Below are 27,081 nucleotides of genomic sequence, written 5' to 3'. Positions count from 1 at the left end.
ATAAAGTGTGGTTTCATGTGAACAATGGTGCCTGGGCATGGGGCTACTGGGGCCGTGAATGTGCTGAGGATGCAGCACGGAGCCATCCCAGTCACGGGGAGTGATGACACAAAGAGGCCCGTGACAAAATGGAGTCAGGCCGATTGGAGACAGTTATTTTCAGACCACGCTGAATGTTGTTGCTTGAAAAGGCCCTGGCCCAGGAGAGAGAGGGGGCAGTGAGGGATAGAAATGAGCTTTTATGGAGCCCCCACATCTGGATGCTATACCTAACAGGGTCTTCGAGTGGCACATAGATCTAAGGTACTGCATGTCAGTGCAAGAGGCGTCACTACAGTCCCTGGTTCGATTCCAGGCTGTATCACATCCAGCCATGATTGGAGTCCCATAGTGCGGCATACAATTGGCCCAGTGTCGTCCGAGTTTGGCCGGGGTAAGCTGTCATTGTAAATAAGAATTTGTTCTTAACTGACTTGCCTAGTTAAATAAAGGTTAAATAAAAAATTAAAACATATCAGGCAATAGAAAGGAAAAAGTACTGTACTACTTGGTACAAAAATACTTTAGAAAAAGCTTAGCATTAATTTACATTTGAGGTGCATATTAAACTATTTATGGTGCACATCAAAGCCCTCAGCAATCAAAATAGCAACATAATCAGATGCTCATAATGTAATGCCAGGCGCGTTAGATAGTGTGATGTCTCTTCAAGTGACATTTTGTGAAGTAATCTTTGTCGACTTGTCACATTAGAGCTGGCTTGTGCTCACTTTCTCTCCCTCTCTCTTTCTTGCCCCTTGATGTCAGCGTTTGGAGCCGTGTTAAACGTGACAAAGAGGACAGAGGCGAGGAGCTCTGGTTTCTTTTGGTCCTCTAGTTTTGTTTTGCTGTGTGATGTAGGAGGACACTGATATGATACATCTCTGCAAATGTCACAGCTAGACCTGCTGTGTGTAGACAGCCTCAGCAGGAGTCAGCGAGGAGGAGAGTGGGGGGGGGGTGGTGTGTGTTTGCCTCCCAACACATTATGTGACTCAGAGGACAGGGACGCTAACAGCAGAGGATAAGGCTTGAAACCGCGATAACGGCTCCAAATGAGCCACAATGGAGGCCTGTGCCAAACATCCACACTGGAATAGGAAATGAGGGGCTGTTCTGATACTCTGTGGCAGGAACCGATGTCATCCTCCAATCTTCCATTCAAAAAACCTTCCTATTTTATGTTGGATGTTCTGAATGCCTGTTGTCGACAGGAGAGGAGGATGAATCCTCATCATTAGAGAGAGATTTGCCCTCTATCGCCGTCCAGCCACTCTACTCTCTGGCTTCTCAGTACTGTACTATACTGTACTATATGTGCTCGTCCCCTCCACTGCCCATTCCAATGTTCTGCTAGCCTATTTGCTTTGAAGAGTGCTGTGTGGCAGCAAGCTAGTGATGCAATGGTTATCTTCCACTCCGGGACTTTGAAGAGTGCTGTGTGGCAGCAAGCTAGTGATGCAATGGTTATCTTCCACTCCGGGACTTTGAAGAGTGCTGTGTGGCAGCAAGCTAGTGATGCAATGGTTATCTTCCACTCCGGGACTTTGAAGCAGGCATATATTATTCAGCAAAAGCAGGCCACTTTTTTTTATTATTATTTTTTTTTTAACCACGCATGACAAGAACTGACATGAAGTCAAAATCACCCGGCCTCTATACAAGGACACGTTTGCCAAAGCAGCCGTGGATGTTGGATCTGCCGACTTGCTCAGAGGCAAAGTGGGTGGTGGTGCTCATGTTATTAGTGAGAGTATTCACACGAGCTGGGAGTGCTTTGCCTTGTACTGACAGTTGCAGGGCCTTGGTGACACCATTCCATCACACCACAACAAGGTGTAGGGTTGATATATGTGTCTGTGATCTTGATGAGCTGCATCAAAACATGCTAATCTAAAAGGACACCATGGATGTGTGGGAGGGAATCAGCCTTAATTTCTCCATTGCTGTGTTGGACATAAGTAGGAAAACAGAATATATTAAATATGTTGCTGTAATAAATAAAATGCTGTAATTGACTGAAATCAGAAAATGGAGCAATAATTATTTTGAGAAATGGTAGCCTTGAATGAATGTACTTTGCTAACGAATTGTCTTTATTGAAGAATTAGTATTTTCTGGAATTTCTAGGCCACAATTGATCATACATTTTTGATCATTCTCAAAACACATTTATTAATATAATCTCCTTTGTTATCTCCTTGAAATGTCCTAATATGCACGTTTATGTCCCATTTCACAAGTTAAATACTTGTGGTTCGTTCCTTTTACAAACCAAATATTTGATGGCCTAAAATAGGATGTGAGAAAAGGTTTTAGGATGAAATAATAAATAAACATAAGGCTACCCCTTGGATTTTCTGTTGGGGTCAACCATTCTGCTTTAACCAAATGTTGAACTCTAGTGTTACTGCAGGCTTAATCATGCAAATCAATGTTATTTTCTCAGTGCCATCTGGTTTGGTTGCAAAATAGATAAAAAGGAGGTAGATCCCCCATGACTATGGCAAAATAAAGACAATTCTGCACCATCGATGGCACAAAGAATCCTAACGAAAACTCATAGGCTTTCACTCTTTATTTCTCAAGGTCAAAGTCAAACGCAGGAGTTCTTATTTCAAGGCAAATAAAATACCGTACATGATGGTTCATTTAAAAGCCTGTATAGGACATCAAAGTTGACCTCCTTTCAGTGTGCTGCTATTAAAGAGCAAGGTTATCAGAGCGATTGAAGGAATGGAAAGCCCTGCAATACTTCTCCATTTTCTATATCTCTTTCTTTCTCAATTGTTTCTCTCGTCTTTCATTATCGTTATTTTATCGCTCAGCTGTCAATGGAATTGACAGTCTCCGCTTGAACACATGAATACGGGTAGCGATTGACAATACTGGTAGAGATTGACAATACTGGTAGAGATTGACAATACTGGTAGAGATTGACAATACTGGTAGAGATTGACAATACTGGTAGAGATTGACAGTGTGTCTAAAAGAGCATTGTATTGACATGGAGACGAGGTTGTGTAATTTCTAGCACTTCTTCATGTTCAAACGCCACCTATTGTCCTCCTGTAATTTACAATGCCAGTGTGCATAGTAACACGTGCCCTCCATCTTCTCTCTGTGTGTGTGTGTGTGTGTGTGTGTGTGTGTGCTCCCCAGGTCGTCCCCTACCTCCAACACCTTCGTCCAGCCTGCTACCCCCTGCCCCACCTCCACCCACTGGCCCTCCCCATCCTGCCCCCCCAGCCATCAGGGAGTGCCAAGTGCCCCTGCTGGACAGCGGCTCCCCCCACGTCATGCTGGACCCCCCTCCTGACGATGAATTCTCCCCCAATTCTTACCTACTCCGGGCCTGCGCACCTCCACCCCAGCCCCCCTCTGCGGGTAAGACCATCCCCAGCCAATGTAAAGTATCATTAAAACGCCATCTACCATGGCATGTCTCTCTGTCTTTATTCACTGTGGTTCAAGGATAGATACAGATCTCTGAATAGTTTAGATTTAGTTTTAAAAGCCAAAAGTAAGCGCATAGTAAACGATTATGCCATATTGTTGAAGGTGAAGGACATTCTGCAACGATCATTTGTAATGTTAAAATCATAATGAACCTCAGTCCTTCTTTAAGAAATGACTCACTCGCTTCAGGTAGAAAATCAAATGTATATGCTAAGATTGAATTCATTGATATACTGCAATTCCAAATAATTTTTCACACAGCAAAGAAAGTAGTCATTATGAATTTACAATTATTTGCTCTTATGCCACCCAAAGTCATAAAAATAGGAAAGAGTTTTGAAAGCAGCTCCTTTGAATCAGAGCATATTATTTCCATATTAATAACTACCATTCCATAGTAAATTATGAATCCCTTATCATTCACTCAGTTTCTACCTGTGCTTGTGAGACTGGTTGCATATGCAATGAGGAACACACTTAGGGTTTATATTTCCACTCTTCTCTGTGGTTTATTGGATAAAATGAGGAAAGTTTGTTAGTGTACATTAGTATTTAAAGAAAATACATACATTTTAATTGGCTAAGAATATATTTTTTATAAAATGGAAGTTATGTGTTAATTTTCAGTTCAAAAAAAGCAAACTGGTGAATTTATCAATGCTTTGGAAATGGATAAATATCACAATGGATAAATTGTGGTTTAATAAAGTATTATTAAATTGAAGTAGTATTACATAGAATTATTGAATTGAGTCTGAAATGCAAAAATATGCTTGAAAGATGTTGAATTGAGGGAATTTGTGGAGTTTAAATTCATTTCAATGAGTTCAATCTGTGAAACTGCCCCCCCACTGTGAATGTCTATCAAAAAACAATATTAAAAAGCATTAGTCATTAGGAATGGTGTAGAAATAGGCCCACTTAATTCATTTTTGTATTTTCTGCCCGTAATTGCTTTGCCTTTTTCTGCGCTAGCATGAACAAGCAAGAAAATTGTGCGTTTTTGAGTGTGCTTTTGTTCCAAACACCGTGAATGCAGCTGTTACTTTCTAATCACGTCAGTATTCAGAATGAGAGTTCCTAGGTGACTGAATTCTCCTCAGTGGGTGAGAATGGTGGAAGGAAAGGATTTGAGACGATTACTGCGATGTCAAACAGAGACCCTGCTTGTAGCCGGAGATACAGAGGGGGCTTTGTCTGGGTTTCCGATGGTTTCTCTCATTCTTTTATGTTTTTTGACTGTACGTTCGACACTAAAGATATAATACTTGTATATTTATGTCTTCTAAAATGTGGCTAGGAAGCACAGCTTTTGGCTTTTGTGGTTTCATGTCGAATAGTTCTGTATTACATTTTCCCTTTATTAAATTGTGTACTGTAGGCTATGTATTTTTCTTGCCAGTGCACTTGTTTGTAGTTAATGAATGGTCCAAAAATAGCACATTTTTACATGGTATTGTTTATATTTTTAGTGTTGCGAAACTGCTCGGCCTACACGGAAATATGACATTTTTGAAATGCACTCAGTGTGACGTTGTAGCCTACGTTTGAATTCCAGCACAGATCCTAAAAATAATACACATTGTATAGCTCATTGGTCACGTTGGCTTTACATATATATTTCCAACCCCCTGCGTCTGTGTACCACAAAGTAATAGTACATTATGGTCTAATACAAGTAAGAATATTACATTAACCAAATGTTCCTGATTATGGTGCCGATTAGTAGGTAACAGATCACTTTTGTGTCCAAAGTTCATAGTCACTGTAGCGACAGTGCTCCTTGAAATGGGTCTGTCCTTTTCCTAAGTTGTCTTCTGATCCACATCATCCCATTGCCTTTGAGTTGAAAGGCCACTGACTCCCATTGTTGGGGTCATGTGTTTTCTGCTGTGAATAGACTGAGGTGACACCTCACTAACACAGAGAGAAAAATATATATTCTCTGCGCTTGGTCATTCTGGCTCTTTTTGAACCCCCAATGCTCCACGTGAAGTCCATTCCCTCTGAGCAATACCTGCCAATAACCCAAATAATCATAGAATCAAGTCAACATACTGACGCATGATGGGGAAATAGGGGAATAAATCTGTAAAAGAAGACCTCCTTCCTCTTCTATGGATCTAAATCAGTAAGTGTTATATCAATATCATAAACGAAAATCGGATTTTGCAAAATCAGTTGGAACCATTTTTTTGCTGGAACAAGGTCTAGTCTTAATTCGATTAGTCTGTCCTTTAATCAGCCATAAATCTTTATTAAAACCATGGGGGGGGGGGGGGGGTTCAGAATTCGAGAGTAACGTGATTATAGCCAATTTCAATCAACTTTGCATCAGGGCTGAAATTGGTTTACTTTTCAAAGGAGCCACATCAATCATGGCGAAGCACCCTTATCAAATAGGTTAGTGAAAAGTTTAGTCCTCTTAAGACAGATATGGTTCTTATTGATTGGGGAATCCACAATTGGATTTTTATTATGGTAGCTTATAGGTCTTGTTTTCAACAGATACTACTATGTCTATGATATTCCTATGAATTATTGTGTTCGATAATGTATTGCTGCATGGCCTTCTGCTCTTCCAGAGGCTGTGTTTCTGGAGATTTGAGTCTTAGTGTAACATTTCTCCATGCTGCGTTTGCGTTAGGCCTAAATGGGGAAAAGAATCAGCACAGAAAGACAGGGTAGTTTAGTAAACAGTAAAATGCAGCAGCTAGAGGTTGCTAGCAATTTGGTGAAAATACTGTATGTGCCATTTTTCAGTGCTCATGCTGCTTAAGTGCCGAGATGTTGCTCTGGCAGTATTCTAGTGCAACATGTGTGCGTTACTCTTAAAATATGCTGTACTGCATATTACCGAGTATTGCATCTCCTCACTGTTCACCTATCATGTACCACATCAACAGGGAGTAACTAAGAATACTTTGAAAAAGAAAAGTCACCCTATGTACTAGGATTTAAACTTTTTGTTTTTACACAGTACTTGTTATGATGAATTTTTCAATTTGATTTTCACTGATTTTAATTTATTTAGAAAAGTGCATCACTATTGTATTTGGTGTACATACCGTAATCAATATTGTTTGCATTATAAAAACAATGAATACAAAACTAGACATAGTTAAGGAAGGACAAGTTATTTCATAGAAGCAGTCACAAATGTTATGTATTATGTTTTAAAGTTAAAATATGTGTTTAGAGATAAAATAATGCAAATGTTTCTCTATTTTATTGATTAGACCATGGCACCTTAAAGGGGCAGTCCGCAGTTACTTCATTCATATTCAGACTTATAAATGAATGATATATACCCAGTGATTCATCATGAATATAACATGTATAAATGCCTCATGAGCTTAGTTAAACTGTTGTACCCCATCAGATCCCAAAATATAAGCTTGCTTTACTCGATTGTTTATAAACAACAAATGTAAACAAACATTGTATAACCTCAAAACATGGTTAAAACTATCATTTGGATATCATGGATGGTCAGTCCTTGTATCCATAGGTCTGTTTATGAATTTTAGTGGTTACATCTCTCCAGCCCCGTCCCTCAGCTTTTTACCAAAACAGCGGTGGTGTGGATGCCTTTGTTATTGTTTCAGCTGTCGATTGGCCCTTTAACATCCAAAGTGCATATGCAAACATTGCAAAAAGATAAACTATCTCCTGTTATTGATTTTATAATACGCGAATCAATATGTTTCTGACCTAAACAAGTGAATACGTATTTTTTTATATATATATATATATATATATATATATATATATATATATATATATATATATATATGCACATTGTTAGGAAAATATGTCATACCAGCTTTTACTCATCACGTGCATGCAGTTAATGAACCATCTTTGTAAGAAATCAAATCAAATCTATCAAAGTCAGTCAGGCGGTTAAAAGACCCATAGAATGATTTTTCCACGGAAGTGTCAATACTTGTAGGTATGATGACGTGGTATGTCTACGACATGAAATAGCATATCACCAAGCATATCATCCTTCTGGAAGTCGATGGCCTGGTGCTGCTGTATAAAATGCTTTGATATGACTCTCTGCTTCTCACCTCGTCCTGTTTGGAGTCATAACAGAAGTGATATTATTTTTTTGACACAATTTTTTGACTAAACACAATTAACCCAGATTGTTAGACAGGTAGGCACATGTATCAACACTGTCGACATTGTGCCCTCATGTTCTCCATGGAAGGAACGTAGGAGTATTTTTTAGCTCTAAGAGGTATCACAGATCTAAAGCGCTTTTTAGATTTCCTTGTCATCTCCTCCTTTGTCAAGTGTGCTTTTCCTTTTTTCCCCCTCCATTGTTTAGGTAGCTGGATAGAATAAGTAATATTTTAATTGCCTGTTGTTTTCCACTCTGGCATCTCTTTCCCTGTTTCTGATAATGAATCCTGATATCGTTTTTGATTGAGGTTCCTGCATGTGGAGCACACACAGTTCACATACTGTATTCTGTAATCGGATACCATGGTTCTCTACAAAGCATTCTGATGCGCTGTTTTGGAACGCCTGCACACCTTGTCGTTTCATGCTCATCTGTACTTTTTCTAGCACAATCGCCTCTCAAAGGGAAACATTTTCACCAACAAAACAACCCCCAAGAAGCCGAATGATGAAACAGATAATGAACCATTTCTTCCCCCTTCATATTGCAATGCTTTGTATTCTCCAAGGTTACATTTCAGTTGGCTTTCCTGCCCGTGTGCCTTGTTCAGTTATCGACTGATTCCCTTATTATTATGACAACTCGGTCATCAGTCCCCTCTACTCCTCTAGCCTCATTGGGATAACAAAATATGCAGTTTAAATCACTGTGTGTTGAAGTTGGCTGACTGTTGATTTTTGCGTTTCCTGCTCCTAAATTCTACATTTATATTATTGTAACGGCTTTTTCATTCCCATGATCATATTTGGATGCATAATATGCCTTCCATATTGTGGCAGTGTTGCATCTCTCCAAACAAATGCTAAACATGGCCTTCAAACGTATAGTCTGCCCCTGAAGCCTCCACTCTCAGCCTTGCTTGTGGCTGATCCCTAGTGCCGGCTGTGCGTAATTGGTATGCATTGTTAGTCTCCTGCTAATTTTTGCGCTAACCCATGCTACAGCATTAGCACCTTGTGTACGCTCCATCTCCCTTCCTGAGGCCGTCACATTCTCAGGTGTCATGGGGGAGAAGTGAGGTGTCGATGGCATCAGCACTGCAAGTGTGCCTGCTGGGGCCTGTCTCTCCACACACTCTCTGGGAAGGTTTAGCCAGAACTGGATGTGAGCAGTGGCAGACGCAGTAGCTACTCCTGGAACGACCCAGGCTCTTAGCGCACTAATGCTACCAATGCATTATTCATCAGTTGTTTTTTTTCCCCTCTTGTGGTGTATTTCCGGTGTCTATGCGTTTTGGAAGTAGAAAAACATTCCAGCATGGAAATCACTAGAGGTTTGTGTGGTGTTTTGAATGTTTGATCACTCCATTCTCTATGCCACTTTGTTACCAAAGGAAAGTTCATTTGTCTGGTCTTAAATGTTGTGTTAATTGTGTGTTAATAAATTGTGTGCCACAGATCTCTCTGGTGATGAATGTAATTTCATAGCATTGGGGTATTTGATTTGGAGGGGTTTCAAGTTGAATGTGCAGTAGTCTCTTCTCCTTGTCTGTTGCTGCTGGACAGTTATTATTGTCTAATTAGTGGAGATGAGTGACCGAGGCAGAGAAATAGTGTGCTCTGAATATTTCAAAACAACCTCCGTCTCATCTCCCCCCTCTTCTCTCCATCAGTATGTCTCTGTATTTCATTTGCACTAACGTACTGCAATCTTGCTTTTTAATTAAATCCCCAAGAAAGAAAAAGATCAAGGGGACAGGGCTAAGTAGTGCACTCCGAAACTGAGCTGTCCTTCGGCAGTTCCTGATCCTCCGCTCTTTAGAAGAGTAGGGGTATGATCCACGGCTTCTCAAGCACGGCCGCTCACTGATCTGACTCGGTGTGGTGTTGCTGCGGTTCTGTTTTGCCACCCATCCTATCGCTCTGGAAACGCCCAACAGAAGTGTCAACATAAAGTTTATTCACTGAACAGAAGTCCCTGGAAAAAAAACGAATTCAACTGCTTCTGCTAATCCTGCCATTCTCTATTATGATATGATGTACTAGCAGTGAAAGAAAATGGACACCCTCAGCTGAATCCTGGGTCTTGCATATCCATAACACCGTTCTTACCAATTTGCAGCCGACGCCAAACGTTAACCCATTCAGCTTGGCAGGCGTCCACCACTCGTTGAGGCGTTGAGAGCTGTCATGAGTACACTGACCTTTGGGCCTGTTTCAATTAAGACATTTGCACCTGTCTTTGGTTTGTGTGAAGAGATAGATAGGTAGAACTAGCAAAATAGTGGAAGACCAGAAAAATGCCCCCTTTCCAATCATGCCACCTCATTTATTTTTAAGCAGGCTGAGTCACAGTAAAAATCACAATTTCTATTACCTTGCGCTGTCTTGAGGCTTCTCCTGCCCTGTTTAGATTGTGTCTTTTATCATTCCAAATTGACATTTTATGCTTTTACTCGTATTGTTTTTCCCAAGGTTCCCACCGCTCATGTTGGGCAATTTATTTTAATCCTTGTCATTCTAGCCCGTAGCCTGCGAATCTGAGCTGCAGTAATTTCAACATCGCCATGCACCACCAACAACAACAAGCGGACCCGGGAAGCTGTTGTGCTGTGCTTCCATTTCGCCCTGCGTTGCCTCTGAACTGTAATTGCTTTTAGATATTTATTTTTTTATTCCCTCTCAGCTTTCTGTCTCTTTTCTCTACATGAGTCTTTGATAGCTGAGGTGGCTATAAAACACATTCTACACCTGGGTCATTATCTACAGCAATTGTTATTTTGCCTGGACTCCTAAACATTGGAGGAACAAATAGGCATGTAAGACCATTTCATGTGTTTGTGTGTTTTCCTCCTTTCCCATACTGTTTCAAAGAGAGTTGGAGCAGATTCTCAAGTTCAAACTGAGATTTTTCAAGTTTAAACTGAGTTTTGTAGCAAATTGGCTTGAGCTGTCATCCAGTTTTTTTGTTGTTGTTCGGGAATGATTCCAAAACGACAACCATCATATAGTAGCTTATTTGACATGGGCTCTCGTCCCTGTGTTTTTGTTGAGTTGTCTTTTGCGTTACTGTAGGTTTGCACAGTAGATTAGAACTCAATTGTGAATCAACTCTCTTAAATGGTGGGGGGGTAAAAAAAATGACATTTAGAAAAACAAAAGGAGGTAGAAGATAGAGGGGAAAATGAATATCATTTTATGGGTGGAACTACAGCTCAGTGCTGTTTCCCAACAGTTTTTACATTAAAGGAGCTTATGATGCAGGATGAGATCTAAAGCTACAGAACAAAGTTTTAGTCATGCTCATATGGATGTTGCTGCAGCTTGGCTGATACCAATTTTACTTGGATAAATCTTGCCATAAATCATGGTTTTTAATGAAAACATTTTAATTTTTCAAAAATAATTTAGCATTTTTTGTTGTTCTTGTTGTGTAATACATATTTCTTACAATAAATATATATTTTTTCTGATTCCATATAAAGAAAACAGACACGCTCTCAATTTCCATTTCTGTCACTCTGTAGCGAGGCGCTGCCTTGCTGACAGAAAAGCTATTAACCTTTTTAGAAGTTTGTTCATTCCATGGAGTGGGTAATTACCAACATGGCTGCCTGTTATTAAGTTTGTATCCTCATTTGTTAATTTCTAGCTTGCTCCTCATAGGACTTTGTTTGGAATTGGAATGATTGTCTTCCAGGCAGAAAGAGAAAAGGCATAATTCTCCAGGGATAGGTTGTGTGAGTGCACTTGTTCTGCCTGGCTGATGTTGTTGCTTTCTGTTCATGTGTATGTATGTGTGTGTGATCATGTGTGTGCTGTGTTAGGCACCCCTACACTCTGCTGTGACCAAAACGTGCTGCATCTCTTTATTGTGCAGGGTTAAGTCACCATGTCATCTATTCTGAAAAAGCCGCTGCCCCCCCAACTACTAAAACAGCAGTGCAGATACATTTTTTTTTGTTTACCTTTTATTTAACTAGGCAAATTCTTATATTAAATAACGGTCTAGGAATAGTGGGTTAACTGCCTTGTTCAGGGGCAAAACGACAGACTTTTACCTTGTCAGTTCAGGGATTCAATCTTGCAACCTTTCGGTTACTAGTCCAACGCTCTAACCACTAGGCTAGTTTACATACACTTAGGTTGGAGTCATTTAAACTCATTTTTTAACCACTCCACAAATTTCTTGTTAACAAACTATAGTTTTGGCAAGTCGGTAAGGACATCTACTTTGTGCATGACACAAGTAGTTTTTCCAACAATTGTTTACAGACAGATTATTTCACTTATAATTCACTGTATCCCAATTCCAGTGGGTCAGAAGTTTACATACACTAAGTTGACTGACCTTTTAAACTGCTTGGAAATTTTCTGGAATTTATGTCATGGCTTTAGAAGCTTCTGATAGGCTAACAGACATAATTTGAGTCAATTGGAGGTGTACCTGTGGATGTATTTCAAAGCCTACCTTCAAACTCAGTGCCTCTTTGGGACATCATGGGAAAATCAAAAGAAATCAGCCAAGACCTCAGAAAAAAAATTGGAGATCTCCACAAGTCTGGTTCATCCTTGGGAGCAATTTCCAAACGCCTGAAGGTACCACGTTCGTCTGTACAAACAATAGTATATAAACACCATGGGACCATGCAGCCGTCATACCGCTCAGGAAGGAGACGCGTTCTGTCTCCTAGAGATGAACGTACTTTGGTGCGAAAAGTGCACATCAATCCCAGAACAACAGCAAACGACCTTGTGAAGATTCTGGAGGAAACCGGTACAAAAGTATCTATATCCACAGTAAAACGAGTCCTATATCAGCATAACCTGAAAGGCTGCTCAGCAAGGAAGAAGCCACTGTTCCAAAACTGCCATAAAAAAGCCAGACTACGGCTTGCATGGGGACTGACAAAAATAGAACTGTTTGCCGTAATGACCATCGTTATGTTTGGAGGAAAAAGGGGGAGGCTTGCAAGCCGAAGAACACCATCCCAACCGTGAAGCACGGGTGTGGCAGCATCATGTTGTGGTGGTGCCTTGCTGCAGGAGGGACTGGTGCACTTCACAAAATAGATTGCATCATAAGGCAGGAAAATTATGTGGATATATTGAAGCGACATCAGCCAGGTATTTAAAGCTTGGTCGGAAATGGGTCTTCCAAATGGACAATGACCCTAAGCATACTTCCAAAGTTGTGGAAAACAGCTTAAGGACAACAAAGTTAAGGTATTGGAGTGGCCATCACCTGACCTCAATCCTATAGAAAATTTGTGGGCAGAACTGAAAAAGCGTGTGTGAGCAAGGAGTCCTACAAACCTGACTCAGTTACCCCAGCTCTGTCAGGAAGAATGGGCCAGAATTACTTATTGTGGGAAGCTTGTGGAAGGCTACCCGAAACATTTGACCCAAGATAAACAATTTAAAGGCAATGCTATCAAATACTAATTGAGTGTATGTAAACTTCTGACCCACTGGGAACGTGATGAAAGAAATACAAGCTCAAGTAAATCATTCTCTCTACTATTATTCTGACATTTCACATTCTTAAAATAAAGTGGTGATCCTAACTTACCGATCCTAACTCAGGATTTGTGAAAAACTGAGTTTAAATGTATTTGGCCAAGGTGTATGTAAACTTCCGACTTCAACTGTAGGTGCCCTGCCATTCCTCTACTATGCAGCACAACTGTCTTTTTACGATGGCGTATGTTGTTTAAGTAGGTATGAAGATGGTAGTACTGAGCCACAGTGGAAAGGCTGATCCTCTGTGGAAAGACTGGCTGTGACAGGTAACCGGCAGGTAACTGGAGGGTTGCCGGTTCAAATCCAGGGTCAGAGCGGGAAGTGAGCTGGCATCCGGAGGGTTGCTGGTATCAAATCCCAGCTCCCCAGACTCTCAGTGTGGCAGCCCCCTGCACCTCTCCAAACCTGGATGTGTGTATTTCGGAAGGGTTGAGCTAAAAGCGGAAGTCAAATTGTGCTATCGACCAATAAAGGGATCTTAATCTTAATTAAAAATAGATATATTTAACTAGGCAAATAAATAAAGAACAAATTATTATTTAAAATGACGGCCTACCTGGGAAGAGTGGCTTAATTGCCTTGTTCTGGGGAAGAAAGACACATTTTTACCTTGTCAGCTCGGGGATTCGATCCAGCAACCTTTTGGTTACTGTCCCAATGTTCTAACCACTAGGCTGCCTGCCACCCCAAGGCGGATGAAAGGACATTCATTCCATCTTAAAGGCCATTGTATTAGAGCTATTAAACACACAATACAGTAGACTAATAAAGGCCAGCATGCTGCAGAATGCTGTAATCTGCGTATTACAGAAGGGACTTTGATAACCCCCCTGCTCAGTTCTCCACTGTGATCTCGGCAGTATGTTTAAACAGATGAGGAGCCGGCCATTGTGTTTGTGGGATTCCACTGTTTCACACAGGGATGTCGTTACTGAAGGTTAGAAACTGAGGCCTCTGACTGTGTGTCCTTTTGTGTGCCCACAGACCTGTTGAGGGTTGGTAAACAACCTCCATGGCTGTCAGCTCGATTTTGAGTTTGAACGGCAGTTTTGCAGGGGGAAACAGTGGAAGAAGCATTAGATCAGAGCCCGACCAAGGTTATCAGAGCACATTAAAGGGTTAGTACCAGAATACCATTGTGTTTAGCCAGGGCTGTTGTGTGGAGTGGTGCTTTGATGGACACGTCACACTTTATAATCCACTGCTCTCAGCCCCTATTGTGCTGCTCAGATTGTTCCCTGCGTCCCTGCAGTCCAAACGCAGCTTTTGTGAACTGTGGGTTTTGTAGCACTGGGTCTTTCTCCAGTTCTTACACAGTGTGGTGTGGGAGATTACACCCACCCTGGCCCTCCAAACCATGACTGATCTCAGCTCTGCCCAATCCCTTTTTCATTTCTCCTCTTTTCACAAGACGTTTTGTGTAAAGGGCCTCTCCCTTTCTTAGCTCATGTCTTAGGTCTTGGTATGACTCCTCATTCTTTCAGTTATCAGTGCTGTGTACGTAATCAGGTAGGCCCACTGTTTTTTTACGATGTTGACATTACATACTGTATGGGTAACTGATATTTGTATGTTACTCCTGAAAGGTTCAATAGCTGAAATTAATTGTACAAGGAAAGGAAGGAGAAACCCGTTGGAGAATACACACGGAGTATACAAAACATCAGGAACACCTTCCTAATCTTGAGTTGTACCCCCTTTTGCCCTCAATTCATCGGGGCATAGACTATACAAGGTGTCGAAAGCGTTCCACAGGGATGCTGTCCCATGTTGACTAATGCTTCCCACAGTTGTGTCAAGTTGGATGGATGTCCCTTTTGGTGATGGACCATTCTTGATACACACAGGAAACTGTTGAGTGTGAAAAACCCAGCAGCGTTGCAATTGTTGACACACTTAAACCGGTGCACCTGGCACCTACTACCATACCACTTTTAAAGGCACTTAAATCTTTTGTCTTGCCCATTCACCCTCTGAGTGGCACACACACACAATCCATGTCTCAAGGCTTGAAATTCCTCCTTTAACCTGTCTCCTCACCCTTCATCTACACTGATTTTGAAGTGGATTTACCAAGTGACATCAATAAGGGATCATTATTTCACCTGGAGTCACCAGGTCTGTCTATGCCATTTTGTACCCTCAGTGTATGTGTTTGTGTGCTTTTTTTTTATACAGTAGGCGTTGCCTTTTAGTCAATAAGACTGTTATTGCATCATGGAAGAAGTATATATAGTCTTTTCTTTTGACCCTTTTTGAGGAATATGTTGATTCATTGATGTTTTGCCATTGTCCGATCAGTCCGTCACGCAGGCTTTGTAAAGAATTTGTGGAGGTGGAAACACTAAGATTTTATTCATGTTGCTACACAATTTGTTCTCTGTAATATATAGTATCTGTAGATAGAAATTAGAATCGTTCAAATATTTCTCTTTAGACTTGAGTAATTAGTGATATTTTCTAATACCTTAATTTAAAGACTTAGATCTCATTTGCCAAAATCAGAAGTAATGATTAAATGGAATGATTTAGGGCTGGTACAATAATGCATACAAGTACTTGTATCATATTATTTGATTAGAGGTTTAAAAGTGAAGAACACTTGATTCCAATATTTGGATAGTTTTAATCATAATTAACATTTGAAACTATCACAAAGTAATTTTCATTAATGTTTCCTTTTTTTTTTTGTTATGGAATGGATAAGGTGAATTGGTCACTCTACAGGAGGTTGGATTTAGTCTGTAAAATATTCTACTTGTACAATTTTAGTTATTTCTTCAGAGGTGTTTTTGTATTTCGATCTGACATGTTCTCATAAAGCAATTTGTAACACATGAAATGAAAAATGTTCTATATGAAACTAAAGCATCCAAACATACATCACTGTCAATGGATAATGCTTTCATTAAATCAGTCAATTCAGGCTGAAGTAGTACACATTTATAAAGCGCCCGCCAAGGCTATAACAACTGAAATATACACTATGAGCTAGAACACCATTCCTGTCAAACAATAAGCCCTAATTTGTTCCTGTGTTCTCCTTCAGGTCCTCCAAACAACCACCACAGTCAGTCTCTGCGGCCGCCACTCCCTCCTCCTCACAACCACCACCAGTCATCGGCCAACTCCCTGAACCGCAACACCCTGGCCAGCCGCCGCGGCCAAACCCATGCCCCCTCGGTGGCCCCCGGGGAGGGCCCCTCCACACCAGAGTCAGTCCAGCTCCAGGAAAGCTGGGCGCTGAACAGCAGCGTGCCCCTGGAGACCAGGTCAGTATCACTGTCTCCCTGCTTGCTATCCATTCATGTTTGGACACCCCCCTATTCAGAGGGACAGGAACACTTTATGCTTCCTATCAGCTCCTGGTACTGTACAGCTGGCTGTATTTATCCAAGTGACAAAGGTTTTTACCTTGAACTTAAAGGCTCTGGTCAGGTTTGTGGGTGCCCTCTGCCCAGCTGCTAGAGCTCTGAACTCAACATCCCCTTCTGCCGTTGCCTATCTTCACACACAGCCATGCTGGCACACAGGCAGAGGCCCTGCCTGCTGCTCTCTCTCTCTGGTGTTCTGGTAGATGGAAGCTGGTGTCCTCCTCTCCCCCTCTGTTCTGCCTTTTGTTTGGTGTGTGATTGCCATGCTCCTGCTGGGTTGTGAGTCGCTCCTCTATGTTCCCAGATCACACTCCAAACACGCCACATGCACAATTCATGTTACCGGGACTACAGGGCGTGTCTCTCAGATGTTTTATTTGCCAGGAGCTCCTGCTACTCCTGCTACCGCCGGGTGCCTTTACCTGCCTGTTCCCTCCTTTCCAAAATGGAGCCTGGCGCCTGAGTCACAGCCAGCATGCCTCCTACTGAGTGAGGAAATCAGTTTTTACTGTAGGAACTCAGTTTTTTTCAATTCCATCACAGTAGCTGAGATACGCAGGAATAACGAGACAGTGTTCAGGATGTTAGGGTTGTATTTCCTGATCTGGTGTCCTAGCAGCATGAGTTGTGTTCTGCTGCTTTTCAGGTTTTTAGGCCATGCATTTTCCCAAAAGTCTCCAGTATGGTGGTTTGTTAGCAGTGGTGGAAAAAGTACCCAGTTGTCATACTTGAGTAAAAGTAAAGATACCTTGATAGAAAATGACTCAAGTAAAAGTGAAAGTCGCCCAGTAAATTACTACTTGAGTAAAAGTCTAAAAGTATTTGGTTTAAAATATACTTAAGTATCAAGAGTAGAAGTATGAATAATTGAAAATTCCTTATATTAATCAAACCAGGCGGCACAATGTTCTTGTTTTTTAAATTTACGGATAGCCAGGGGCACACTCCAACAGTCAGACATATTTGACAAACGATGCATTTGTGCTTAGTGAGTCCACCAGGTCAGAGGCTTTAGGAATGACCAGGGAGGTTCTGTTGATAAGTGTGTGAATTTGACCATTTTCTGTCCTGCTAAGCATTCAAAATGTAACTTTTGGGTGTCAGGGGAAATGTTTTTTTTAAAGTACATTATTTTCTTTAGGGATGTAGTGAAGTAAAAGGTGTCAAAAATATAAATGGTAAAGTAAGATACCCCAAAAAACTACTTAAGTAGTACTTCAAAGTATTTTTACTTAAGTACTTTACACCACTGTTTGTTAGTTAGTTTATTAGGTTTTATGACTTCCCTTTCTACTGTGGACAGCAATCCAATTTCCTCTTCCTAATCCTACACTTTACATAGACAGCTATATACACTTACACTCTCACACAAATGCAAACTACACACAAAACAAAACAGTACAAGAACCCTGCGTCTATTCGCTCACTATCAATTCCCTCTAGTGCTCCTTGCCCTTTTCTCCTCTCCCCCCTTCCGTCTCTCCTCTTCTCTCTTCCCTCTCTCCCTGCCCCCTCAGTGCCTGTTCTCAGCAGGCAGATTAATATAGCTTCTGTCGGGGCATATGGGCCTGACCTCACACACTTCAGTTCATAATTCTTTGTCTTTCAGATGCCCCTGTCTGGGGCATCTTGCAGCGCTAGCACTTTTACTTAGTTTCACCCATTAATACTGCTTGGTCTTTACAGAGTCTCCCTCATAGGCATAAAACAACATTTCATCTGGGGCCTGACCCTTTACCCTATGACCTGGAACCACCCGACATGCTGTCCATCATACCACTGCTGGAGATAATATAACTCATACAGTACATTCACACACACACACTAGCACACACATGCTCTCTCTCTCTCACACACACACACACACACACACACACACTCACATTTTCAGGGAGGCAGTGACTTGGGTTTGGCTTGGAAAAGCCATTTTTTTTGCAATGGAACAAATCAACTGTAAGGTTACCATATTGCAAATGACTACGGTAGAAAGACACATACCAACATTTTCTTTAATACATTTTCGCTAGCTAGCTACAACAGAAGGCCATTGTGGATAACTTTTTTATGTCTCTGCGTCCAGTCTGAAATAGGTTAGAGGTAGTTTCAAGAGCCTATGCTAACTAGCGTTAGCGCAATGACTGGCTGTCTTCAGGAACAGTTACCGTGCTAGCTGTTCCTGTTCATCCAACTCTGGGGAAGTAGATAAATGGCTTCATTGCCAAAATCTCAAACCATCCCTTTAATATGGAGGAAATTACAGCCATTGTAGATAATTACAGGGGTTTTTCTGTATAGAAAATTCTTAGGCGGGCTGTCTTAAGTGGTAATTTTCGGGATGGAAAAACGGTTTTATTGTCAACTTAAACGACCAAAACCAGATAAAAAGCATGCAGAAAAGATATTGAACTATATATAATTTTTCATAATACAATGTTTGAGAACTAACAATCGAATAGAAATTAGAACGTCAGGGCACATGCCCATTGATTTTGTTTGCGCAGAGGAATACAGCATTAGCCATTGCAAAATGCATATAATTGCAGGAAATGTGCTTTTAAAGCTGCAAAATTGTCCCTCAACTCCATGCCAAACTGTATAGAATTGCTGGAAATTAACTTCAAATCTTCAAAATGTTCTTTCAGCTCAATGAAAAAATTGGAATAATTGCAGAAAATGATCTTTAAAACAGCTAAATGTTCTCTCCGACGCCAAGATACCTTTTACTTTTTCAGCTTATAGGCTATGTTAGAGTTGACACTTCCTCTTCCAATTAATTGTGGGGATGTCAAAATAATGAAGCTATCAACCAAATCTAGTCATTAAAATAAAGTATTTATTTTTACTTGCCATTATCGTTCACCTTTTTGCTAACATATGCTGGGTCGCCAGTTTGCCTGGGCAAGAAAAGTTTGAAAAACACTTTCATAGTGCACTATTTTATATAATTCCGTCACGAAATGCTTGCCCTAGTCTTTATGCGCCAAGGAACTACAGTGCATAAATGAGCTACCAAATTATTCAGCGATGACATTAATGTTATCTATAAAGAATCCTCCTTCTTTAGTGAAACGAAGTGGGAGTCAAATTGATTTAATTGTCATTTTTTGTCAGCAATGTACACAAAATACTCTAATGTCAAAGTGGAAGAAATATGTAATAACTAAAATATAGTTGTTGCATAAGTCAATATATATTAGAAACACCTTTGGCAGTGATTACAGCTGTGAGTCTTTCTGGGTAAAATCTCTAAGAGCTTTCCACACCTGGATTGTGCAATATTTACCCATTTTATTATTTTCAAAATTATTCAAGCTCTGTCAAGATGTTTGGGGATCATGGCTCACAGTACTTTTTTCAAGTCTTGCCATAGATGTTCAAGCAGATTTAAGTCAAAACTTGAACTTGGTTACTAAGGAACATTCACTGTCTTCTTGGTAAGCAAATCCGGTGTAGATTTATTGTAGGTTATTGTCCTGCTGAAAGGTGAATTCCTCACCCAGTCTCTGGTGTAAAGCAGGTTTTCCTTTAGGATTTTGCCTGTGCTTAGCTCCATCCTGTTTCGTTTTATCCTGAAAAACTCCCCAGTATTTGTTGATGTCAAGCATACTCATACCATGATGCAGCCACCATCATGCTTGAAAATGAGGTAGTTGCTCAGTGACGTTTTGAGTTGGATTTGCCCAAACATAAGGCTTTGCATTTATGCAAAAAGTGTAGTTCTTTGCTGTGTTTTAGTGACTTGTTGCATGTTTTGGAATATATATTCTTTCTGTGTATTTGTATTCTTCTTTTCACTCCGTCATTTAGGTCCCTACAATGTTGTTTAATCCATCCTCAGTTTTTCTCATCCCAATCATTAAACTGTAGCTGTTATAAAATCACCAATGCCCTCAGCAGCTCAGTTCAGAAGGACAACTGTATATTTTGAGGTGTCTGGGTGGTTTAATACATAATCCACAGCATAATTATTTACTTGACTATGCTTAAGAGATAATCAATGTCTGATTTGTTATTGTTACCCATCTACCAATCACTGACCATCTTTAAGAGGCTTTCGAAAAGCTCCGTTCTCTTTGTAGTTGAATCTGTGCCTGAAATTCAATACTTGACTGAGGGACCTTACAGAGGTTGTGTGTATGGGGGACAGAGGAAGGTTTAGTCTTTCAAAGATCATGTCAACCCCTGTTATTTCACACAGAGTCCATGTAATTTATTCTGTGATTTGTTAAGCCACATTTGACTCTTGAACTAATTTAGGCTTGCCATAACAAAGGGTCTGAATACTTATGCAGTGACTGTATTTTAGTTATGAATGTTTTATTTATCTCAAAAAATAAAACATATATATGATCACTTTGACATTACAGAGTATTTTGTGTACATTGTTGACATTTTTTTTGTTTGGAATCCCGCTTTGTAGCACAGTAAAATGTGAAGAAATCCAAGGGGTCTGAATATTTCTGCAAGGCACTGTAACACTGTCATACTCTAGGGTCCAGTCTCATCACATTCCAGAAATGGTGAATTGAAATTAAATAATAAAAAAATCCATTATCCTGAGAGGTGAGCTGAGTCGCTGCCCGGTCTGCTCTCTCCCTGTATCCCCATGGGCTTGTTTGAGAAGGCTGGACCATTCCTCTCTCTCTCACTCTCTTCCTCTCTCTCTCTATCTGCAGATTGAATGTCCTCCTCCAGCAGTCGATTTCTGCTGAGGAGCCCTGAAATTAAACAGGGTTGGGGGAGATAAAAAAATCACAAAGTGTAGCGAGTAGTGGCCACCTGTGCAATGGTGCTTTTGGCCTGTAGGTGTTCCTCCTATATTCTCAACAACAGAATGCATAGCCTGTATTTAGCCAATTTGCATGTATGAGCCCTATTACAGTATATATTAGCCCTACTACTGTATGCTCACAACGTAGCGTGAAAGCCCATATTGTATGGCTCTTGTAACATGAAGACCAAGCCACTGATTATTATGGTACGCACTGATGCTGCATTTGCATGGTGATGGCATGTTTATTGGAATTAATTATGCACTATTAATGGCAGCCATGTTAAATGGTAGTGTTTGTAGCTTGTTCAATTTCCAAATGCCTTTTTTCTCTGTTTCAACCCCACCGAGTCCCAGTTTTTTATTTTTTTTTATGTGAGCTCTGTCTAGGAGAGACATCCTCTGAGAATGGATGGGTTAGTTATATAACATGTTTTTCTCTGAGTTCAACTGCGTCATTGTGGTTGCTGTCCTGTCAGATTTAGTTTTTTGTTGTTGTGGAAGTCTTCAAAGGTTGATTGATTGGTTTTGATTTGACAGTTTAAAAAATGACATATACACACAGTACATACATTTTAAGAACCAGTCGGGGATAACACAATAAAGTCAATGACTTTGTGGTCGCTTAAAAAAGCCATGGTGCTAGGGGGACTCTACTCCCGAACCTTTTGATGTTGCTTTTTATTAGATTAGTTTGACTGACTCCGGCACCGTCGGTATGGTTCAGTGTGTTAGCGCCCAGCTCAATGTGTTGTCGTGGTTGCACCTTGCAGACAGACCTGGCCCTGCCTGCCTGATATTCTGGAGGTATTGGTATTGAGAGAGAAACAGCCAGAAACCTCCAACAGTTCAGCCCTCCGTGACTTGAATCCCAAACAGGGTTCATTACATAAATTCTTATGCTAAATTTCTGTTGCCCTTGATAGCTTTACCATTATGTCCTGGCATGTCTGGTAGAATACTAATAGATCTACACTCCAGTTGAATTCCTGTTCATTATCTGTAAAATCTCCATTTACTCGTTAATTGCGCTGGCTTTACACGCCCTCCCTCAGGATGAGAGAAGTGTTTACTGTGAAAGAGAGACTATGAACACAGTTTTGTCTTGCTGTTTTGTTTTTGTTCTGTTTGGCTTGGTTTTGTATTCATCTGTGGTTTTGTTAAACTGTCTGTGTGGGATAAACCCCTCTGAGTGGCATGTTGTGGCCAATTTACACACCGGAGCAGGAAGGAAAGAAAAGACTATCACCATAAGTGCTATTTAAAATGATGATAAGGCAAACATCTGGATAAAATAAATAAACAAAAAGACAGAAAGGCTCACCTGAAAGAAATAAAAAAAAGTCCTTATTCAAATGCAGCTTTGATGCTGGCTCTCCTCTTTGAAAATATGCAACTCGAGCGTGGATTTGATATGATATGTGTAACTAAAGCAATTAACGTATGAAGGCCTTTATATTATATGCTCATTTTGTCCTATAATCACATTGAAATAGATTTCATTTTTTTGTTTAAAGTCAGAGTAGGCTTGTGAACTGAATGTCATTGTAAGCTAGAGTGGCATTTTTAATAACTGCTGAATAGCATGTACATTTATTTTCACTATTGACCGATTATGGATACAAAACAGCCTTCTTTGTCATGTCAGGAGAGAGAGTATTACATTCTCTACAGTGTGTTGGGAGAATATTGCGTTGTTTAATTCAGGTGGTAATACCCACACATAATCAACTGTGATATCATCCATCTCATCTGTTGTGTGCTTGCCAAAGCCATTATACGATCTCTGTTTTGCTTTGCAAAGCTGTCTCTGACGACGGCTATTTGACTCATGCCCTGGTGGATAAAATATGATTGATTTATAGATTAATTTACCTGCTGCCTGCTATGGTGCAATTAACATGCATCTAGTTGAGAGGATATTCTCTCCACTAACACGGTGTGATGTGATGGCCGTGGCCAGCCGCCTGCGTGCTTGCCTGCCTGTCACCAAGGAACAGGTCATTAATCAGGCAGCGTCGGAGGGCAGGCCAAAGTAAGGGGCAGGGCGCTAACCTCAGCCATGTTTTCATTAGTGCACGTACACAGCCGTCAGGAGGGGCTGCTTGGGGGGGGTTCACTCCTCTCCAAGTGTTAACACCTTCTCAGGTCGCCGCGGTGACACCTCTTTCCACTGTCTTCATCCCTTTTATTATATACTGAGGAGGAGGTGTAGAGGATGATACTCTGATGAACCCGTAATGGCCAGCTGTCTGAACGCATATTTAACACAACCAATCGTACGTACATCAAACATGTTTTTTTTTATGTGATCCCTTTGATTTCCCATAGACAGTACAGTATATTCAATATACTATGTTCGGACAAACCATTCCTCGAGGTGTTTATTTCACTCCACACGAGGTTGTTAGAGTGAATTGAATGAGGATTATTAGGTCACATGCTGCAGACCCTGGGATTAGTTGATGTCATCAGCCAGCCATCGTTTGATATTGACTGGTAATAGGGTAGACCGGCAAGTCAGCCCACTTTATCATCGCTATTCCAGGGTGAGGAAATGCCGACGCACCATCATCACGGCTATGAAAATCGGGCTGTTGCCTTGAGCAGGTTTCACATTTGACCTTGCCTGCACGTGAAGCCCAAACGTAAAGACTGATCCCAAATGTAAAGACTGACGGAGACGCATCGAGGTAAGGCCTTGAGTTATGTGCGCACGCCTCCTACAGCTTGTTTGTGCGTCCAACCTGTTTTTTTTTCTCTCTCTCTCTATCTTACTTATATCTAAGTCATTCTGTTGCTTTCTCGCCCCATGAAATGATTATTTCTGAGCTGGCGCTCTCATTTGGACACAGACCACCAAACCGGTGAATTGAGAATTGACGTGAGGATTGACGGTCAATCCACTTGTTACTCTCTCTGCTGCTTCCCCCTACCTACTTCATATAAGAGTTCCTTCCCTCTACAACACATATAGTCGATTTAACAGACATCTCTGACAGATTTCCTACTTATTTCTAACTGTAATTCCCAGACCTTTTGTTACAAGTCATCCTTGGTGTTCTCCAGCGATTCTTCGGGTTGGTTGAGAGATGGGCTGTGGAGAGCCTGTTAGTGTTGATCTCCGTGTTCTACTGCTAGGATTGATCAGACACCAGCTCAGGAGTTGAGACGCGTAATTGGTAGATGTGCACCATTGATCTAGTCACTGCTTCTCCAATTGAGGAGAGGAGAAGAAACTGTCCTCTTGTTGTGTGTGAGTGAATAGAAGGGAAATTTTGTTTTTTAAGGCGAGAGAGGAGGACACCATGAGGTTTGATGCTGGGGGGTTTTGGATTTCCTTCCCCGTCCGGGCTGGAGCTGTGGAACAAGATCTGAGAGGAGAGTGTTTTTGGGTTCAGTGTGGGGCAGCAGCTTGTGAGAGCTTCCGACCAGCATCAAAGCGGCACGGTCAACTGTCTTCCACTTTCATCCCCATCCCATCTGCCTCCTCGTAGACCTCCCCGCAGGGTCTGCCGCCCACCTGGCACAGGCCAGCATTGCACTGGGGTCTGCCTGTAGCCAAGCTGGGCACCGGACGGAAAGGAGGTGCTAGGCGAGAGATACTGTCGAAGCAGACTAACTTAGCTACAGTATTTACTAATCTTCACATTGGGTGGAAATTAGACTGCTGATGACGAAGAAGCAGTTGATTTTTATTCTTAGCCTAAGCGCTAACGATGATAATGAGCATAATAATCAAATGCCGGTCTACGAGTCTGGAAGGCGATAATCTGTATATTCTGTATGCTTTTAGCTGTATAATTCAGAGTCCTTAGACCGCTTTGAGTAGCGTGAATAAGAAAATCAATGCATGTAAATGACCAGTGAATAATTGCTGGTGGAATATAGAGGGGCACTTCATTGCTCCAGATGTCTCATTATATTCTGAAAGCTACTGTTCACTCCAACACAATTTGCACATTCTATTGGTAATAGAGACCATGTAGCAGCTGATTCTAACTCTCCGTGTCCGCCTCTTGTCTCTCTCTCCTTTTCTCTCCTTCGCTGTAGGCACTTCCTGTTTAAAACCCCGTCCGGGACCACTCCCCTGTTCAGCAGCTCGTCTCCAGGGTACCCCCTGACGTCTGGGACCGTCTACTCACCCCCACCGCGGCTGCTACCCAGAAACGCCTTCTCCAGGAGCTCCTTCAAGCTGAATAAACCCTCCAAGTACTGCAGCTGGAAATGTGCTGCCGTGTCGGCCATCGCTGCTGCCGTCCTGCTGGCCGTGCTGCTCTCCTACTTCATAGGTAGGCTACAGTACAATACAGTACAGTACAATACATTACTGTAGACCCCCCCTTGTTATATTGATATGCCATCTGCTGTCAGATTGGCTTGGCTCATTTCACCTGTTTTGGGAATGAACTAGAAAATATTCCAACTGAAAATATTCTTGTCAAGGGTATGGTGGACTGAAATACCATAGGCCTATCGCACTAATGATATTAAAATTCACAGACACTTGACATGGAAAAGCAATTTATAGAACCTTGCTTATATATCATAATTAGCTTGACATTTGACATGCAATGAATCCACGTGTGCCTGTTAGCATATTATGTTGGTTATTATAAAATGGAATATGTATTCATGCTCATGACAAATGAATGGCTGAGGATGAAGCACATAGAAAGAAAAAGCCGTGTGAACACTCGGCCTACTCTAGCCATACGCCATGGTCGGTTCATCCCACAATATTTACTATTAGCATTTTGTTTTGTGAGGTAACGATTTATAGTCAGCATTGAGGTCTCTCCGGCGGTGTTCAGATCTGACATGGTGATTGTGAGTCATCGCAGCACTGCGGGGTGCAGTGAGCTGTGCTGTTAGCTCCACACACCAGGCTGAGAGAGGGAGCCTGCCGCTCCCCAAGCCTTGCTCCTCAGAGGACTGTGGACACAGTCGATACTGAGGCGTAAGAGCGCTCGAGTGAGAGCGGGAGCAGAGCCCACTACAGGAGGGGTGGAAAATGAGAGTAAACACATCAAAGGGCTTTGATGAGCCGATCAAGAGCCTCACTGTGGTCACATAATAACAGCTAAGGCCAATCACGTGGGGGGGGGGGGGGTGTATTGTGAGTTGCCTGAATGGGTTGTATTACGGGCTCTATGTGGGGTAGAAACAGATACATTAGTAGTGGTGGCCAAGCCTATGCGGTATTGTGGTTCAACCACCCGGCTTTCAGGGCTTCACTGTTTGGAATTGCAATGTTTGTGGATATATTTATTCACTGTGAGATTGCGTTGACACGCTTGTCCTATTCAAATCTGGAGAGAGACACACAGAGAGGGAGAAAAAAAAGAGCGAGTGGGAGAGAGAGAGCTGGCTCATTGTCTCTGGGCAGCCATGGGTGGAAGCTGGCTGTGTGTGTGCACTGGTGTGTGATGCGTGGTGAAACTCCCCCATTACCTGTGGGATTATGTTTCGCATGGCGTGGCACTCAGGCACACCGAGGGAGGGAGGCAAGGCCACAGCTCAGCAAGCAGAGCGCTCTGTACCCCAGCGCCAGGATGGGGGTCGAGGCTTTATGGGCTGAGCGGTTCCGATCCAGCACCCCCGGGCCAGGCCAATACTCAGCGGGCCCCGGGACTTCTGAGCAGAACCAAACCCTGTGCGTGCGTGCAAACTGCAGAAATAAATGTGACCGTGGCTTTAAAAAAAAAAAATTTACAAGCGATCAGACCTGGACGGCTGCAGCTGAGCTCTCCACCGCAGACACAGCCATAGCCCAGACTC

The 27,081-nt window shown here is 41.6% G+C and overlaps 1 protein-coding gene across 1 annotated transcript in view; it reads left to right on the top strand.

The window, feature by feature from the left end:
- The first annotated feature begins 3,305 nt into the window (after positions 1–3,305).
- LOC139420852 (teneurin-2-like) overlaps positions 3,306–27,081 on the top strand; it is a 62,689-nt gene continuing 38,913 nt past the window's right edge. The window contains exons 1-3 of the mRNA XM_071171211.1: positions 3,306–3,426; positions 16,205–16,427; positions 25,354–25,592. Coding sequence (XP_071027312.1) covers positions 3,339–3,426; positions 16,205–16,427; positions 25,354–25,592 — 550 coding nt within the window. The 5' untranslated portion in view covers positions 3,306–3,338. The remainder of the gene's footprint in view (positions 3,427–16,204; positions 16,428–25,353; positions 25,593–27,081) is intronic.

Source organism: Oncorhynchus clarkii, chromosome 12 (genome assembly GCF_045791955.1).
Source record: "Oncorhynchus clarkii lewisi isolate Uvic-CL-2024 chromosome 12, UVic_Ocla_1.0, whole genome shotgun sequence".
Taxonomy (NCBI): domain Eukaryota; kingdom Metazoa; phylum Chordata; class Actinopteri; order Salmoniformes; family Salmonidae; genus Oncorhynchus; species Oncorhynchus clarkii.
The sequence above is the reverse complement of the archived record's forward strand: the minus strand, read 5'-3'. Positions and strand labels throughout refer to the sequence as shown.